Source organism: Festucalex cinctus, chromosome 1 (genome assembly GCF_051991245.1).
Source record: "Festucalex cinctus isolate MCC-2025b chromosome 1, RoL_Fcin_1.0, whole genome shotgun sequence".
Classification (NCBI taxonomy): Eukaryota; Metazoa; Chordata; class Actinopteri; order Syngnathiformes; family Syngnathidae; genus Festucalex; species Festucalex cinctus.
In genome coordinates this window covers 27,103,860-27,121,836 of record NC_135411.1, presented here as the reverse complement: position 1 = coordinate 27,121,836, position 17,977 = coordinate 27,103,860, and the positions used below count along the sequence as shown (strand labels likewise).

General features: G+C 41.7%; 2 protein-coding genes across 2 annotated transcripts in view; one reads left to right on the top strand and one right to left on the bottom strand.

Moving 5' to 3' along the window:
* ramp2 (receptor (G protein-coupled) activity modifying protein 2) overlaps positions 1 to 47 on the bottom strand; it is an 11,834-nt gene extending 11,787 nt beyond the window's left edge. The window contains exon 1 of the mRNA XM_077526811.1: positions 30 to 47. The gene's annotated coding sequence lies outside the window, so the exon portion shown is untranslated. The remainder of the gene's footprint in view (positions 1 to 29) is intronic.
* Positions 1 to 17,977, top strand: part of ezh1 (enhancer of zeste 1 polycomb repressive complex 2 subunit) — an 18,774-nt gene extending 797 nt beyond the window's left edge. The window contains exons 2-20 of the mRNA XM_077526754.1: positions 877 to 1,058; positions 1,135 to 1,260; positions 1,337 to 1,459; positions 1,676 to 1,793; positions 1,865 to 2,083; positions 3,450 to 3,552; positions 3,785 to 3,948; positions 5,029 to 5,120; positions 5,202 to 5,370; positions 7,936 to 8,120; positions 9,608 to 9,699; positions 10,255 to 10,283; positions 10,367 to 10,492; positions 12,578 to 12,756; positions 13,491 to 13,586; positions 13,872 to 13,953; positions 14,331 to 14,411; positions 14,524 to 14,608; positions 15,614 to 17,977. Of these exons, the coding sequence (XP_077382880.1) occupies positions 879 to 1,058; positions 1,135 to 1,260; positions 1,337 to 1,459; positions 1,676 to 1,793; positions 1,865 to 2,083; positions 3,450 to 3,552; positions 3,785 to 3,948; positions 5,029 to 5,120; positions 5,202 to 5,370; positions 7,936 to 8,120; positions 9,608 to 9,699; positions 10,255 to 10,283; positions 10,367 to 10,492; positions 12,578 to 12,756; positions 13,491 to 13,586; positions 13,872 to 13,953; positions 14,331 to 14,411; positions 14,524 to 14,608; positions 15,614 to 15,674 (2,310 nt within the window). The 5' untranslated portion in view covers positions 877 to 878 and the 3' untranslated portion in view covers positions 15,675 to 17,977. The remainder of the gene's footprint in view (positions 1 to 876; positions 1,059 to 1,134; positions 1,261 to 1,336; positions 1,460 to 1,675; positions 1,794 to 1,864; positions 2,084 to 3,449; positions 3,553 to 3,784; positions 3,949 to 5,028; positions 5,121 to 5,201; positions 5,371 to 7,935; positions 8,121 to 9,607; positions 9,700 to 10,254; positions 10,284 to 10,366; positions 10,493 to 12,577; positions 12,757 to 13,490; positions 13,587 to 13,871; positions 13,954 to 14,330; positions 14,412 to 14,523; positions 14,609 to 15,613) is intronic.

The window sequence follows — 17,977 nt, the reverse complement described above, 5'->3', positions numbered from 1 at the left end:
AAAACAAGCACGCACGCAGCACTACGCACTTATCTTCGCACAGAGGCACGCCCACTCGCGACCACCGTGCGTGTTACCGCCGTGTCAAGGCCATGCACGCAACGGGCCGACGTTTGCCAGCACTGGCTCACTATTTGGCAAGCCAACAGACGAAAACTGAGACTTTTAAACCGTCCGTAGGCTTTTAAATGGCCACGAAGGCTTATTTTACCACAGTGACGTGTTTGTTTTGCCATCACCAGGGGGCGCTGTTTCATAGAGACGTCAAAGTATGAGCTAACAGTATCCGTTCAACATTTTGCTCTTTGATTGACACTGTCACATGGTCGTCAACAGTATTGTCAGATGTATTTACACATTCTCTGCCAGATGTTTCCAAAGCAGAATTTCCCATATTGCCAGCAGTGGAGCATTTGCAATTATTTGCAACAGAATACTGTGAAGAATAGAAGCTTTTGCAAAAAAAAAAAAAAAAAATCCTCATGATAGCAACAGATTCTCTCCTACCTACTAGACACATACTCTGTTTATCACTTACACTCTGTTTGAATGTGAGCTGCCTAAACCTGCCCAACTTTCTTTCGTAAATGACATGACAAGCGTTATCTTGAATATCTTCAGCTTAAAAGTGGTGCTGATCTCAAATCCAAAGATATGCAACGCCACCATCTGCAGGGATCTGTTAGTCATTACAGTCCTTCATAAGCTTGAATTTCAGATACTCGTCCACGCCACAAATATATTTGTCGGTGGCAGTAAACCGATATGGAAGAAGGATGTGCAGATGTACCCAATATTATGACCACTTAACGTCAGTCAACTGCTACTGTTCAGTATGCACTCTTATGTATCGTTTTTTTTGTTTGTTTTTTTTAGCCATGGAGGCAAGCGCTGATGACGCTTCAACGCCAGCCGTTGTTTCCCCGCCCACCCCGAAACCTCAGCCGCCTTTATACCTTGGCCCCGCCCACAGCCTGCTGGAGTGGCGTCGGCGGGTCAGGTCCGAGTACATGCGCCTTCGCCAGCTGAAGCGCCTTAAGAAAACAGAGGAGGTCAAGGTGGGTCAGGGCCGCTTGTTAAAAGCGACAATCTTTCCTGCGCCGCCTGCGGTTTGAATGTTACTTTTGGCTCCAGGCCGTGTTTGTGTCCAACCGGCTCAAGATTGAGAAGCAAACCGGCATCCTGAATGAGGAATGGTCCAAGCTGAGGATCCAGTCGGTGCCCTTGTCCAGCTCGGGTGGACCTGTGGCGACTAAAAAGGCAAGGGATGATGTAGAACCTGAAGAAGGCTGACACATATTTGTCCATTTCAAAGTAAAAAATGCTTCTCTCCCAGATGTGCACCGTAGTGTCCGGCTTCCCAGGGTTCAAAGTTCAGGCCGTCGCCATGAGGCCTCTGTCAACGGTGACGGGAATCCCCTTCATGTACTCCTGGTCACCTTTGCAGCACAACTTTATGGTGAGCAACACACACGCTCACTGGACCAAAAGTTTGCGTTGAAAAGATTCAAACTGCTTTAATTCCACCATTGTGATATTGTGCTATACTCACACGGACATGTTTTATATTTTAGAAGCTCATTTCACACGGATTAAAAATGAAGTGCCCACCTAAAAATAGTTCCTTTTGATAAAATAGAGCCTTCTTGTTAATGCTTGACGTGTGATACTGTAGGTGGAGGATGAGACATTCCTGCACAACATTCCCTACATGGGCGATGAGGTATTGGAGCAGGACGAAGCCTTCCTGGAGGAACTGATTGACAACTATGACGGCGTCCACGGGGACAGAGGTGCCTTTTATTCTTTTGAAGCCACCATGCCGTCACATCGACTGCGCTCACATTGCGTGGTCGCCTTCCAGAGGGGGGGTTCATCAGCGACGAGATCTTCAAGGAGCTGGTGGAGGCCTTGAGCCAGTACTCTGACCACGAGGACGACGAGGAGGAGGAAGCGACGGCGGCGGCGGCGGCGGCGACTGAAAAGAAGGAAGAAGAGCGAGCGATGAGGCGGAGCTCGACCGAGGGCTCCGAGGAGAGCAAAGCGCCGTTCGTCCGCCGAAAGAGGAGGAGCGCTGTCGAGGGTGAGAGCGCGTCGTTTGTCACGTCAGACTTTGTCCCGCGTGAGCGTGTGAGAGAGAGAGACAACAAGGCCGCCACTGTTTGCCCGGTCATCGTGCCACTGCCAGCACCACCCCTGGCCTGGTGTTGTTTACATGCGGCCAACGTGTCCCCCGTTTGAAAAGGAACCTGGTGTATGACACCGTGTGACGTAGCTGCAAGTAAAAAACTTGAAAAGAACAAGTTGTACAATTTTAGCTCCTTAGGACCGATGAATTTAATGGCTCTTGAGGGGAAATTGTATGCCAGTCTTTCTGTAATATAGATTTTCTTTTTAGAATTAACAGGGGTGTCAAAAATCAGTGCGTTAGTTTTGAGTTAATTTCAAATTCCTTTAACGGCACTAATTTTTTAAATGCGCGATTAATGACTGCCCCTTACTTGGAAAGCCTGTACTGGCGGCATTGCAGTCGCAACGCAGTCATATCTGTGGAGACTGGGGTCAAGTTGTATTTCACAATTTAAAAAATATGCTGAATTTCACAAGTTACTTCATGTTAAAGCTCTTAAAATGAAAAGAAAAATGCACTGCGCTGTCGCCATCGTCTTACAAATGCAATTATGCCATCTAGTGGCAGAAAAATTACCTCACCACAAATCAATATCACACTCGTTTTTAAAAAGTACATCTCTTTAATTTTAACTCAATTTTATGAATTATTATGAAATTGACTAAACGATGCAGCCATTTTTCTTTTACTTTAACATGTTTTCCACTTTTATGTTAACAAAAATATGAAAACTTGGAAAAAATATTCTATTGTCCATTTAGAACAGACACTAAATAAGCGATTAGTTGTGAGTTAAATATTGAAGTCATGCGATTAATTACGATTACAAATTTTAATCGCTTCACACCCCTAATGTATATATATATACTGTAGAGTAGGGGTGTGAATTTTCTCGTATCTGGCGATTCGGTCCGTATCATGATTCATAGGTCACGATTCGATTTGATACCGATAAATCCCGATATGAATCTGTAAGTCAATTATTGCGATTTTTTTCAATTTTAGAAAATTATAATCAGTAAACCTGTACATGTACACTGTAAATTTTGTATGATAATGTATGTAACTGAAACTTCAATCTGTATTTAAAAAACACGTTGCAATCTTTTTCATGTTTGAACAGCATTCAAATAAAATATTAAAGCTGCCGCATATTGAATCGATTCAAGAATTGCGCGCTGTAATATTTTTCTCAACACCCTTACTGTTGATTACTGGGGAAAAACGTTTACATACTATTTATTCTCTATGGGAACATATTAAAGAAAAACTAAATTGCGCCAGAGCCAATTACTGACCAAGTGTCTCTTTTGCACAGTGCGGGACCCGTCTGGCAGCAAGAAGATCCCCAGCGACAAAATCTTCACCGCCATCGCCTCCATGTTCCCGTACAAGGGCTCCACCGAGGAGCTGAAGGAAAAGTAAGGGGAGAATAATGAGCATCTTGGTGGTGCAATGCTGAATAGAGCCGTTGCTTAGTGTTCGCCATGAAGAGACAAACATTTGGGACGGGAGGTAATAATGATGCCCCCCCTGCATGTGCTAGGGTCCTCAAAAGAGCATTTGTAGCAACCTGAAAGAGCTGAACTGCAAAGCGAGCGTGGCTGAAATGGACTCCAAAGTTTCTTCCTCATTTATTTTTTTTCTTTATAGGTACAAGGACCTCCAGGAACCGCCCAGCCCGGTCAAGTTGCCTCCCCTCTGCACCCCCAACCTGGACGGGCCCTTCGCAAAGTCGGTGCAGCGAGAGCAGTCGTTGCACTCCTTCCACACGCTCTTCTGCAGGCGATGCTTCAAATACGACTGCTTCCTCCACCGTAAGATGTTCGTCGTCCTGAAGCCGTGTCCATTTTTTTTTTTTAAACAAACAGGGGCCCCCAACCACCGCTACCAATACCAGGCCCATTTGATAACAGCTGCACAGAGGCAGATTTATTTTATTTTTTTTAAGGCCGAGCGTATAAAGCTCGTGTTCACCCCTTTTAAAGGGGCAGCATACAATCACACCACAATTGGGTCTTCTCAGAAGTTGATTGGCAGCTTGACTGCAGAAAAGTGTGATTTTTTTAATGCATTCCTCTGAATAAGTTCCTAAAAAAAATCTGCATTTTTAGGCATAATTTTTGATGTGATGTTGATGCATTTTGTATGCATTATTTTTCTCATCGTAATGATATGCATTGATGCTTTTTTATATGCAAATTTTCTCAGTTCAAATGAACTTTAAAGCTTCAATGTTATCTTTATTTACAAGACCTCGATGGAGGATTGACTCTACCTTTTCCAGAAATTTGCAGTACTCTATAAAATGCTGGGTTGTTTTCCTATCCCATTCGTTGGGCATTCTGAGATGATCGGGTCATTTTTACCCAAAGTTTTTCCCCAACAACAGTTTTGTTGTGTACAGAAGTTGAAGTCAATTTAATGTAACATTCTTCGGAATGTTGGTGGCAACTGGATGGCTGGCGACCCCTGACAGAGCAAGGTTGCGTCTTAGAAAATGGTGGCAATATAATGAGAATTCTTTTAAATCACATATATACTAACAACCTGGTAACCCATTTCTTGGTAGATTTAACTCATCATATCAGTGTGGGTAGTTTTTACCACTTTGGTCAAAATCTTGACCCAACATGCTGGATATAATTGAGCCAACATTGGATGGGTCCTTTTAGGACCCAGCCCTGGATTCGCTATTTCATCCAATTTGGGTTACTTATGAGTTGAGCGCTCAAATCAACATACTATTCAACAGTATTGTGTTATGGATATTGAATAATAATAAATCATATTATATATTTTGATTTGTGATGTTTTATATTTTGCTAGCATTATTCATATTCAAGTGGCATAATCATGCTGTTGTTGTTGTGCTAAGTGTGTGCTTGTTTGTGAAGCTTTCCACGCGACGGCAAACGTATACAAGAGGAAGAGCAAAGAGATCCGAATGGAGACGGATCCGTGCGGCGGCGACTGTTTCCTGTTGCAGGTACCCGTCGTTCATTTGTGCAGTTATCTGCGACGACGTATCGCTAACATCTCTCCTTGTCCACTTTCTCCTCTGGTGAAGAAAGGGGCGAAAGAGTTTGTGGATCAAAACATGTTGCGCTCGCAGAGATTTCGCAAGAGGCGCAGGCAACAGCAACAGCGTCCCGCCAGCGCAAGTTGCCCCGGACCGTCGGGATTCGCTGAGGAGAGCAAAGACGGTGAAAGCGACCATGAAACGACTTCCTCCTCAGGTACCCGAGTGGATGCCAGAACTCTATTTTGATTCAAATACTTCAGATAGCCTGGAAATAACCACTGCCAGTTGTATGTTAGTCTAGCTTGTATGTGCAATACATTTTAATTGGATCATTAACTCATTTGCTCCCAAAAACGTATAAATACGTTTTTTTAAAAATGTTTTGTTTTCCAAAGACATATTTATACGTTTATTATTTATTTATTTATTTAGAAGCATACAGGAGGCTTTGATGCAGCTTCACAACGGCAAAGAACGGTTGCTACATAAACGGCCAGCAGGTGGCAGCAGAGCAAAGGAGATCAACCAGGCCCATGTTGAAAAAAAGCTCAATTACTCACAATTCTAAACAGATTTGTGAATAATGATGAAACTTAGCTATATTCTAATGCTAATTGCTGCAAAACGGAAACAGATAGAATTTTTTTTTTCCCCTGATGAAAGAAGAGACTTTAATCTTCCTTTTGATAGGTTGCATGTTTTTATAGCAATAGAACACAATATTCTGTGGGCCTTGCAAAATCAGTCCAAATCCAGTCAAACAGCCGGGAGTGAATCGGATTGCTTTGGTTAAAATGGCTGGGAGTGAATGAGTTAAGTAGTTTTTGTTTTTATTTGACTCTAGTAAGGGCAGTCAGTGATCATGTTGAAATGTATTCAAAATAGTTGTTTCGTCATAGCAAGAATTCTGATGATTTTTAAAAACTGAGCAGCCCCCGGGTATGTGAGGTTACTCTAGGTTAACCGTTATGTCCTACTAGTCCACTAAAAGGCTGTTTGCCAGGTGCAGACGCAGTTATTTTAATAGCCGTGTGAGTCAGCGCATGACTCTGAAAGGAGCATCATTTACCATAACCCCCCCCCCCCCCCCCCCCCCCCCCAAAAAAAAAAGCCCCCTCCTTCCTCCTCCTCTTCCTCCCTCCCCGGCCGACTGCAGCTCTTTTCCAAGAGTGACATTTGGCAGCGGATGACAGCCTCCGAGTCAGATCGTCCTCCGTGCGCTCGCCAAGCAAAATCAAGAGTTTGGCAGGCCCCTGCATAAACACTTCCTTCGACTCGTCCGCTTTCATTCCTATTGACATCTTCATGTGGAGAACAGTGGGAGGCAAACAAGTCAGCCCTCCTTCATCAAGCTCTCCTCACCAGAGGCCTCTTCTTCTGGAAGTCACGTGCGCCTCAGCAGACGCGCTCGCACATTTCGGGTTAATGTGTGCGTGGGGGCGAAAAGAAGCAGATTGTTGAGCAGATTAATAAAGATACTCAGTGACAGAGCATGCGGCATTCAGCTCGTTGCCAAGCAACATTCAGCGCGCCTGCCTCGAGCTGTGAGTGCGTGAACAACGCTTATGTGGAGTTTCCAAAACAAAGTCGCGCGTGCGTTCCAGCGGGTGCGAGTTAATTCATATGTAAGAGCTTCTACACAGTAAAATCTGTAGGGTAAATTTGACTCTATTCAGAATAGGACCAAATAGACTCAGTTTTAGAGTAGTATTTACACTTGGAAGAGAATAAAGAATAGGAAAAATACCAAAAGTGACTAAAGGGTGGAGGAACAAACTCACGACCTTCAGCTTGGGAGCTATGCAGCTCCTGCTTTCTGCTAGTACAGGGAGTCCTTGAGCTACCTCCGAGTTATGTTTCTACGCTAGCATTGTAACCCGAATTTTGACTTAAGTCAAATTTCCTCATTAAAGTCAATATTTAAATCAAAATAATTTGCTTAAAAAAAATCTAAAATACATTAAAATAAAAACAATACAATGTAAATAAGATGCTTTACGACTGTCTGACTGAAGCCTTTGCCGATGTTCGTCGGTGTCTCTTCTTTCTGTGATCGTTTTATTATGTCGAGCATCGTTTCCATGGTGATTGCTTTTCTTTTGTCTGGACCAACAGTGATAGAAGATGTAGCTTTTGTCTTTTGGGGCCATGATGTGAGAAAAGAAGAGGGCGGAAAAGCCAAAGATACTCCCACAAGTGCACAAGCGCTAGCACTAGCTAAAGGCTAAATAGCGGATGAGGGGAAAACACTGCGGGCTATATGGCGGACGAGGAGCCAAAATGGTGACGTGGCCAAAATGGCAGACTGGGCGCAACTGTTGTCAAGTTGAAACGTCTTAGGTTGAGTGCGCCTTAACTGGAGGACTCCCTGTATGTCTCTCATGTCAGCTGCAGGTGATTGCATGGAATCTTCCTAACTCCAACAGACCAAAAATCACGTCTTTGGTCTCTTGGAGATAAGCAAACAGTAGGAGGGGCATACCTCAGGTGGTCGTGTAGCAGTCTCCCGAGCTGAAGGTCGTGAGTTCGAACCTCAATTTGAGTGAGTTGTATTTATTTGTATTTTTTTTTTCAATTTCTTATTTTACTATCTTCCTAGTGTATATCTTAGTTTACTCTAAAACTGAGTCTGTTTGGTCCCTATCTAAATCGTCAAATTTACTCTATATAGAGTTAATTTACACCTTGAATGCCAAGTTGCTACCCCCCAAAAAAGTGACTACCATAATTGTGTTGTTTTTCTTCTTCTGTCATAGTCATGTGTGTGTGTGTATTACAGAGGGGAATTCGCGCTGCCAGACCCCCACTAAGCTGCGCCCAGTGGACGACGAAGCGGAGCAGCCGGCGTGCTGTACGGTGGAGTGGAGCGGCGCGGAGGAGTCGCTCTTCCGGGTGCTGCACGGCACCTACTTCAACAACTTCTGCTCCATCGCCCGCCTCATCGGCACCAAAAACTGCAAGGAGGTGAAAAGTTGTCACGAAGCTATACTGTAACTTTGTCACTTTGTTACCATCAGGGGGTTCTCTGTTGACAATGGTCCTGACAGATGACATTGTGAGGTTATGAACAGAGTGAGCACAAACTACTTTGTGTAGCGGCGTAACAATACAGTACATGGTCATGCAAAGTGTTTTTTGTTTTTTTTTATACAAATGTTTACTTATTTATTTAGCATTCAGATTTGAGTAGATTCAGAACAGAGGTCCTGCAATTTTAACTGAGGTATTCACAGTATTGTTTCATTTTAACTTAAATTTTTAAAGTTCTGTTTCTTTTAATTTGTTTTTAAACACGTTTGTTGATTATTATTAGTTTTTAATGCTTTTTAGTTTTAGTATTTTTGTTGTTGTTGTTTTTTTTAAATATATGGAGTAATGTCAAGTGCAGAAAAAAATAAGGTCACAGTCCATATGGTCATAAAGTAAAAAATGTGTATATATATATATAAAATAAATACATTGAATATCAATGCTGAAATATGAAAACTAAGGACATTGTTGCTGTAACTACAGCTACTTTTGTTTACTTTTGCAAACGTCAAATTTAGTTTAGGTCTCGATGATTTATTTTTTTTTTTTTTCCATTTACGGAAATGTTTTCCAATTTTAGTTTTTGCTCTGTGGTTTATAGTAAGTGCTTTAATTAAAATGTGTTCAAAGTGTGAGGGCGAGAAATGAGAAATCCTCGCGTTAATGAATTGTCCATATTGAACACGTATTAACTCATTCACTGCCTTTGACAAGTATACTTGTCAATTGTATTTTTTTTAGAGCGGTGCTAAATGGGGATGAATCTGATTATGCTCCACTGTAAATATCAAACTTGGAAACAACTTTACTGATGCCCAATCACCGGTAGATGACATCATTGCCCCATTTTATACAAAATAAACACAGTTTTAGAGTCCATGGGAGAAATGGCTGTATTTTGGCAAACCTACATTTTTCTGCTGTCAATTATAAAAGAACGGGACGGGGCAAAAAGTAGGGAGTCTATTCTGTCATTTGGTAGATTCGGTTTATATATAATTATTGAATGTAATATCACGTGAGTATTGAAAAATTTTAAAAATTTCTAAAATGGCTGGCAGTGAATGAGTTTTAAGTGCAAAGTTAAGCATGGTGATAGCTACAAAAACTCATGTAGTGCATGCTTTACAGTATGCTAGTTGTTGTCAGGGTGATGATCGAGCACTGAGTCAGCGACCAAGTGGAAACGTGACTTAGTCATGGTTAAATGACGGAAAGGTTGGGAACTGCGGCGGGGAACATTTTTCCTGTTCCTTTGTAGCCACTTCCATTGTTAACCAGCGCGCGTCCTCAAGTGGAGGCCAAACGTGAGCCCAAAAGCGTATTCGTAGTGGACTTCCCTGATGTTCCATAATGGCTTCGACTGCACTGATTGCACAATATAATTACACCCATGGACGCCAGTGTTTGATGTCTCCCAGGTGTATGCATTTGCGGTGAAGGAGGCTCTCATCCATCGCATCCCTCTAGAGGACGGAGGCATCTCACCGCAGAAGAAGAAAAGGAAGCACAGGCAAGCCAGCTGCTGCTCTCGTTTGTGATTCATTACGGACATGATAAATGATCGCCGAATAGCGCTCAGAATTATGCAAGTTAAACATTAGGGAGGGAGTTTGCACTTACTGGTGTCATCATTCAGTCTGACTTTTCATGCGCCACCGCAACATTTAGCCAAACAGTGATGAATCTGGATTTGATTTGGAAACACTCATTTGTGAAACCGCTTGTCCTCGAGTCTATCCTGTGTGCCCTGTGATTGACAGTCAGCAAGCCTCTTGCTCAAAAACTCAGCTTGGACAGGCTTCAGTTCACTCACGACCCGAATGAGGACAAGTGAAATAGAGAGAGGATTGATGATTCATTCAGGATTATTGGATGGTTTCGGCATTACTAACAACAGAACACAATTAACTCAGACAAGCGCCAGTAGCACCTTTGACGCTTCCAAATATCGCTGACAAAACAATGACATTGATCTACAAATATTTCTGCTCATCTCAGTCAAATATTAACATTGAACATTCTTAATTCTTAAAAGTGCATTTTTTCTGTCTCTGTGTTGACACAGGTTATGGGCAAAGATTCAGCTCAAGAAAGGTATGCTTGACACATAGCGGCACGCCAATTTTTACAGTTTCTTTCCGAGTGCTTTTCTGACGGCGTTTGCGCTGTCATTCCAGATAACTCGTCCAATCAGGTGTACAACTACCAGCCATGTGACCATCCTGACCACCCGTGTGACAGCACCTGCCCGTGTGTCATCACGCAGAATTTCTGCGAGAAGTTTTGCCAGTGTGAACACGAGTGTGAGTTATTTTCTTGACCTCTTTTTCATTTCCAGTTTGCCCACTTTCCTTTTTCGTATACACTAAACAAAAATCAAAAACCAAAAAGATGAATTTGGTGGAGGAATTAGCAGGTGGTTCTTCTCTTTTTGAAAATTACAAATGCCGAAAATGCCGTAATATTTTGGCATTAACACATTTTATTATCTGAATGTCATTTGCAAACATTGATTAAATGCATGTATGCAATTGCATGCATGCGTGTATTGCTCAAAACATAACAGCATCATATCAGTTGGGTGCAATTCAGCAATTATTCATTAATTAAATGCAAATTACTTTTGTTTTATCTAAAGTTCCGTCGGGGTGTTTTTTAAAGCAAGATTTACCACCGAGCACACCAACTGCAGTCACCCCGCTCAAAAAAAAAAAAATAATTGTGTGAAAGCGACCGAACGGAACACAGACGGGCCGAACCGAAACTGTTGAACCGATCGGCTTTAACGGTTTTCAAAAACCGTCCTAGGCCTAATATATATATATATATATATATATATATATATATATATATATATATATATATATATATATATATATATATATATATATACACACACACACACAGGGTCAGGCAAAATGATCTGACACATTTGTAGGTTTAATAAAAGACAAATAAAGTAAAGAAACAAAAAAGAAACGATAACTTTTACTTTTAGACAAAAATGTACAAATAAAACTCGATGGCGAAAACAGGGGCTGTTGGTTGCAGAGTGTTGCGTTCATCTGTTTTGGAATTTTGTCTCTTGCTTGTCAAAAGTGACACAAAACATTATTGTTATCCATCCATCCATTTTCTTGACGGCTTATTCCTCACAAGGGTCGCGGGGGCTGCTGGCGCCTATCTCAGCTGGCTTTGGGCAGTCGGCGGGGGACACCCTGGACTGGTTGCCAACCAATCGCAGGGCACACAGAGACGAACAACCATCCACACTCACACGCACACCTAGGGACAATTCGGAGCATCCAATTAACCTGCCATGCATGTCTTTGGAATGTGGGAGGAGACCAGAGTACCCGGAGAAGACCCACGCGGGCACGGGGAGAACATGCAAACTCCACCCAGGAAGGTCCGAGCCTGGACTCGGACCGGAGACCTCAGAACTGGGAAGCGGACGTGCTAACCACTCGACTACCGTGCCGCACATTATTGTTAGAAAGAAAAAAAAATTGAAAAATTTAGACTTTTTTTTTTTTTTTTATCCTATTTTGTTCCACTGGCTTTTCATATAATTTGACTTTTTTTTATTTTCAATTTCAACGTTGCCCAAACTTCAAGTCACAATGGTTCCCACAAACGAAAAACAAAAAAAACATGTGGATCTGCCAAGATAATTTCATGCCAAAGGAACACAAATGAACTTGTAGTACTAATTTTTAGTAATGCTAGTTTTTTTAAGTGCATGTCTTTTCATTTCATAATTGTAACGTTGCATTCGGAAAGGAGCGTGCCCTCTGGCTCACACATGCACACAGCTGCATTCATAATAATAAATTAGCTTCTTCTGCAGCAAAACCCACACTGCACTGCTGCCGACATTCCTCCTTTTTCCACATGAAAGCTGTAGCAGAGCAACGAGATGGCGAGCGGGGACAAACAGTGCAGAAAAGCTGCTTTTGCGTGCATGTGTTGTGATTCAGTCAGCCTGCCGCCCTCCTTCCCTCCGCCCCGGACCCTCACACCGCCTTTTTCCCGTAGCCGAGGGGTACTCGGGCCAAACAGGAAGTTGCAAATGTGTGCGCTCGAAAGGCCCTGGAGCGGATTCAAAGAGATGTGACGGGCATTGTGCCTGATTTACAACATCAGCTCCAACGTCAGCGCCATTCTGACAGCTAAGGCTAAACAATGCGGCAGATGGAACATTTAAATCCGGCTCCGAATGGTGAGACAGCAGACGTTTTTCTTTCCCCGCAGGCGGAGGCTGTCGGCCAGACATTCTGGTCGCTCCCGCCCGCGAGCTGTTCCGTTAATACGCTTCTGCAAACTTGTCATTTGGGCATATCTGCCAGCAGGGGTCCTCCTCACTCACTCTCAGCTCTGCACCGCAGGCCAGAACCGCTTCCCGGGCTGCAGGTGCAAGACCCAGTGCAACACAAAGCAGTGTCCCTGCTACCTGGCTGTGAGGGAGTGCGACCCGGACCTGTGCATGACCTGCGGCGCCGCCGACCACTGGGACAGCAAAGTGGTGTCGTGCAAGAACTGCAGCATCCAGAGGGGCCTCAAAAAGGTACGCTCAAAATATAGGACGCTGCTGCTCGCTGGATTTGAACTGTACTGTGTTATAATGTGGTCCTGAGCACTTCTCAGGAAAAACAAATCGTCTAAAGTCTAGATCAGGGGTGGCAAACTGCGGTCCTCGAGGGCCGGAGTCCTGCAGGTTTTATAGAGTTCCCTACTCGAAGTGCAGCTGATTCCAATTATCAGGCTCGTTATCAGGATTCTGCAGAGCTTGCTGATGAGCTGATCATGAATCAGCTGTGTTGAAGAAGGGAAATATCCAAAACCAGCAGGAATGCGGCCCTCGAGGACCGGATCTCGCCACCCCTGGTCTAGATTGTCTAAATTGCTTCACTATGACACAATGTGGCACAAACTTTATTATTATTATTAAAAAAAATAAAATTACAGTATATATATATATATATATATATATATATATATATATATATATATATATATATATATATATATATATATATATATATATATATATAATATTATTTTTTTAATGAATTTGTATTTTTTAGGCCGATGTGTGTATAAAATAAAATAAAAAAATCTTAATTGTGTCATTGAAACCATTCAGTGTAAATCCAGCCAGACATAATTAACCTAATATCAGGTCTCCTCTCAATAGAAAGTACATCATTGGATCTTTAGGGGTGCATGTTTTGTAATTATCCAACTAATGTCATTTATATATGCCTGGTTGTGACAGTGTTGTTAATGTACATTTTATAGCACCTCCTGTTAGCTCCGTCGGACGTCGCCGGATGGGGCACTTTCATCAAGGAGCCTGTGCAGAAGAATGAGTTCATCTCAGAGTATTGCGGCGAGGTAAGGCTAGCCTGGCAATTACTGAGCTTCTCTATTTTGTGCGCTGTATTTTACAAGGTTAAATTGGACCCCAACCGATTGATTGATGACAGGCTTGGTGGGGCTTAGCTTGAGGCTATAACAATGGAAATACAGGTTTAGTGTTGCTAACTAGCTTCATGCTTATAAGGCTTCTTTTCTGTTTTTAACTGTACAGTAGTTCTATATGCAACTTCCCGGCAGTCTCCATCATGGCTTTCCAGTCAGGTTTATAAAATCGCCTGTTTGGTCATTTCCATGTTGCAGCTCATCTCGCAGGACGAAGCGGACCGGCGAGGCAGAATCTACGACAAATACATGTCCAGCTTCCTTTTCAACCTGAACAACGGCAAGTATTCAGTCGGGCTTACAAGGCATCAACAGAGGTGGGAATTCTGTCAATATTGACAGACGATCCGTCGACGACGGAAGCCTATTTTGTTGCCGATTGAAGGGAAACTTGGAAAATTGACGAACTAAGCATTGACACAAGCGGGTATTCGTCTGTCAATGTAATCTTCGATCTGTCAATAAATTTGGCAATTTGTCAATGAGGACGTCGACGGACGCTGATTTTGCTGAGTAATCAACACATGACAGATTGACAGTTCGGCTAGAAATATTGACAGTTAGACCATGACAGAAGGGTGTCCTGACTGTTGACGATTGCTGAATGACGGATGCTCAAAATTCATTGAAGTGATTGAAACGTCTTCCGCTTTGCAGACTTTGTCGTTGATGCCACCAGGAAGGGGAACAAAATCCGCTTTGCCAATCATTCAGTCAACCCCAACTGCTACGCCAAAGGTAATAGACTCGTATTACATTTCAACCGGGGTGTGTAGACTTTTTATGTGCACTTTAGAAAGGCATCGAAAGTATGTGAAAGTCAGTAAATGTTTAATGCATGATGTTACAGTGGTGATGGTGAACGGAGACCATCGCATCGGGATTTTTGCCAAGCGGTCCATCATGCAAGGGGAAGAGCTTTTTTTCGACTACAGGTAAGGCCACTCGCCTTTTGATGGCTTAATTGTGAAGTGGAAAATTCACAACAAATACCAGCAGAGGGAAATGCTGCATTTAATGTTGCATTCCAAACGTGAAGGTATGCAGATGACAATAATAATACAGTATTGATCAGCAGTCAAAGTGAAAAATGACACCGAATCCTTAAATCCACTATACAATGTTCCTATAATGTTATTTGATTTTACAAGAAATGTAACTTTCACATTTAATTTAAATGAATGAATGAATGAATGCAAAATTGTTTACATTTTATTACATATTTTAATTATGCTTATATATGACTTTTTACTTTAATAAATATCTTTTCTATTTTAATTTTACAAAAATTGAATATTTTTAATTACATTTTCAGATTCTAATAAGTAATTACAATACATTATTTAAATTAAATTTTAAATGTACTTATACAGTAACTAATTTCCATTAATTTAAGATTTTAATGAACATTATATTTGAAATGTGTCTTCTTCCTTTTTTTTTATTTAAATTTTTGAAATGTCAATTTTTAATGTTTAATATAATTTGAGATTTACTTCTACAGTACGCTATTCCATTTATTTTTTTCAGGTTTTAATAATTACATTTGTTTTAAAATGTTTTGACATTTTAAAATTACGTTAACAGTAATTAATTTAATTATTTTATTCAATTTTAATTTACATTTTATTTAATATATAACCTTTTTTTTTACTATAATTATGGTCCCTTGAATAGATTCAATTTACATAAAATTTAAAAAATATTTCTTAAACTATCATATGGAATATACTGTATGTAATATTGAGTCCATATCACGTACCCTCATTTAGTGAATGGGAGGTCTTGAATTGGGTCAACGTGGCATTAATGGGGTATTTAAAAAGCATTGAATTTATCGTCCTTTACAGATAATCTGTTGTAAGCGAAAAACCAAAACAAGCTGTGGCATTTCTCTGAATTCCTGCGTTCTGACTGCGGCTTTTCGCTTCCTTCCGCAGATACAGCCAAGCGGACGCCCTCAAATATGTCGGCATCGAGAGGGAGGTGGACATGTCTTAGTTGCTCAGCGCAATACATAAATACTGTCTATCCCGTCCTTAACTTCTGCAGCCCTCCACTAGCGCCTCCGTCCCATTGCCGTCCTGCCTTTCTCTGCAGCATCGCACGTTGGCACCGTCCTTCGAAAATAGCACCGAAAAGAAAAGCAGCCCCTCCCTACTCGATGTTTGCAGATGCACTTGTGCCCCTCCCCTCCCTTCATCTGCCCAAATGCATGAGAGTACACACCACGCTTGTCAACTTTATGCTATTACAGTCGTCCGCGGGGCGGGGGTGGGCATTCCGTCAATACTGGCGGAAGGTGCGTCAATCCGTCAATGACGGACACTCATTTTGTTGACAAATGATGAGAAACTTGGAAAAAATGATGGACTCGGCACCGGAAGCGGGTTTTTGTTCGTCAATGTAATCATCAATAACAGGGTCAGTACTAATTGGCATTACGTCATTGATGAATTGGACTGACTGACGAATGACAGAAACGTTGACGGCCACCCACATCTGTAATCTCTCTCAAGTATGTTGACAGCAAAAAGCTAGTTGGTTATCTCACCTTAATCATTAAAACAGGCGTTAAGCACAAAAACACCTTCTGTTGACCGTAACCGACGCCCAAAAAAAAAAAGAACACCAAGCTTCTTTAGACTTCATCAGGTCAGGGACGGGAAGAAAAGATGCTTCCTCCTTCAAATATAGGAAAGGACAGTGTATTTTTATAAGCAACAGATTTTGACGAAGCACCGTATTTAGTACATCTGGATTTCTTTTTTTTTTGTTCACAACTAACTTTCGTGTCATGCCTACATTGAACTCCATGTCCTCGGCATTACTGAAACCTCCGGTTTGAAAAAGCGCACTGCACATATCAGTTGCGAAGGCTTGCAGTAATTAGGCTGCTATTTTCTCAAATGCATTTTTTTGACCACATGAAGGACATGTATACGTTTTACATCACGCCTTAGTCTTAGAAACAGGTAGTTAATTGGTCAGGCATAGTAACTATGATTTTGGTATCAAATACTGCCCCTAATAGAACACTCAGAAAAATATATTCAAACTACAAGGCAGGACAGAAACAGAGGATTAGCTATTGAATTTGAAGTCCCTGTGTCGAATTCAGAGACTTCTGTTGCGCCCCAAAATGTGCAGTGCACTGTTTCTACCCCTAGATGTCAGTATAGGGCATGGAGTTCAATGTGGCATGACTTTAGGTTATGTTTAGAAAAAAACAAATCTATCTAATGGTAACATTTTCAGTGGTGAGCAGTCTGTCAATATTGATGGAAGTTCTGTCAATCCGTCAATGATATTGTATTTTAATGATGAATGACTGGTTGACAGACGCCCATTTTGCTGAGGAATGATGAATGACAGTCTGACGATTACACTGCGGTTCGGCTTGAAATATTGACGGATTGACAATGACAACTGTTGACGAATGACGGATACCCAAAATTTATTGACGCACCCACCTCTGCTGAGGGGTTTTCTTTTGTGCTCCACTCGGGCCACCCTCGTAGTTAGCTTACTAATGTGTCCGTTTAGTTCCAGTGAGCAGTGATGTGCATGTGCTGTCTCTCGGGTAAATATAAACCAGTAAATGCGCTTAGTTGGAAGTATTTTGCTTCACAGTGTTGTCACATGACACCATAAGAGGCTAAAAGTTGTGTATTTGTGTCAAAAAATATAATAACAGGTAAGAAACCGACTGACTGAATGTAACCTGTAGATGGTGGTAAAGATCTCACTCATTTTTGGTTTTAACTTAGAGGGGACATATTATGACTTTGTAATGGGAGCGCCTGCCCACCTATCAAGTCTGAAATTAAACAAGCTAATAGATCTTTTGTTATCTGCGTATTTATTAAAAACATTTCCTGGGTGTGCCGTTCTGACGTTTGGCTGATTTACATTTAAGCGCCCCGAACCAACTTTCAATACACATGACTTGGCAGCCAGGCTGACGAAAGATTCTTCATTTTTAAGGAAAAGCTGCACTACAATATCAAAAGGTAAGCAGAGCTGCAGTGTTAGCACAGATTAGTGTCCGCTTCTGATAAGCAGTGCAGTCGTCAAGCTGGGTATGGGAGGGCAATTGTGCTTGGCAATGTGTTTGCTGTATCAGTATTTCTGGTACACTGCTTTGACAAAAGTGAAATTTGGTGGCTGGATGATAGAATGCTACCCCTCGTAAAAATGTCTTTAAAAAATTAAAGTGTAATTTTATATGGGGGCTCCCACAGTATGTAACAAGTGGTGTGCTGTAATTCTTTATCACTTTTAATTAAAGAATGTCAGAGATG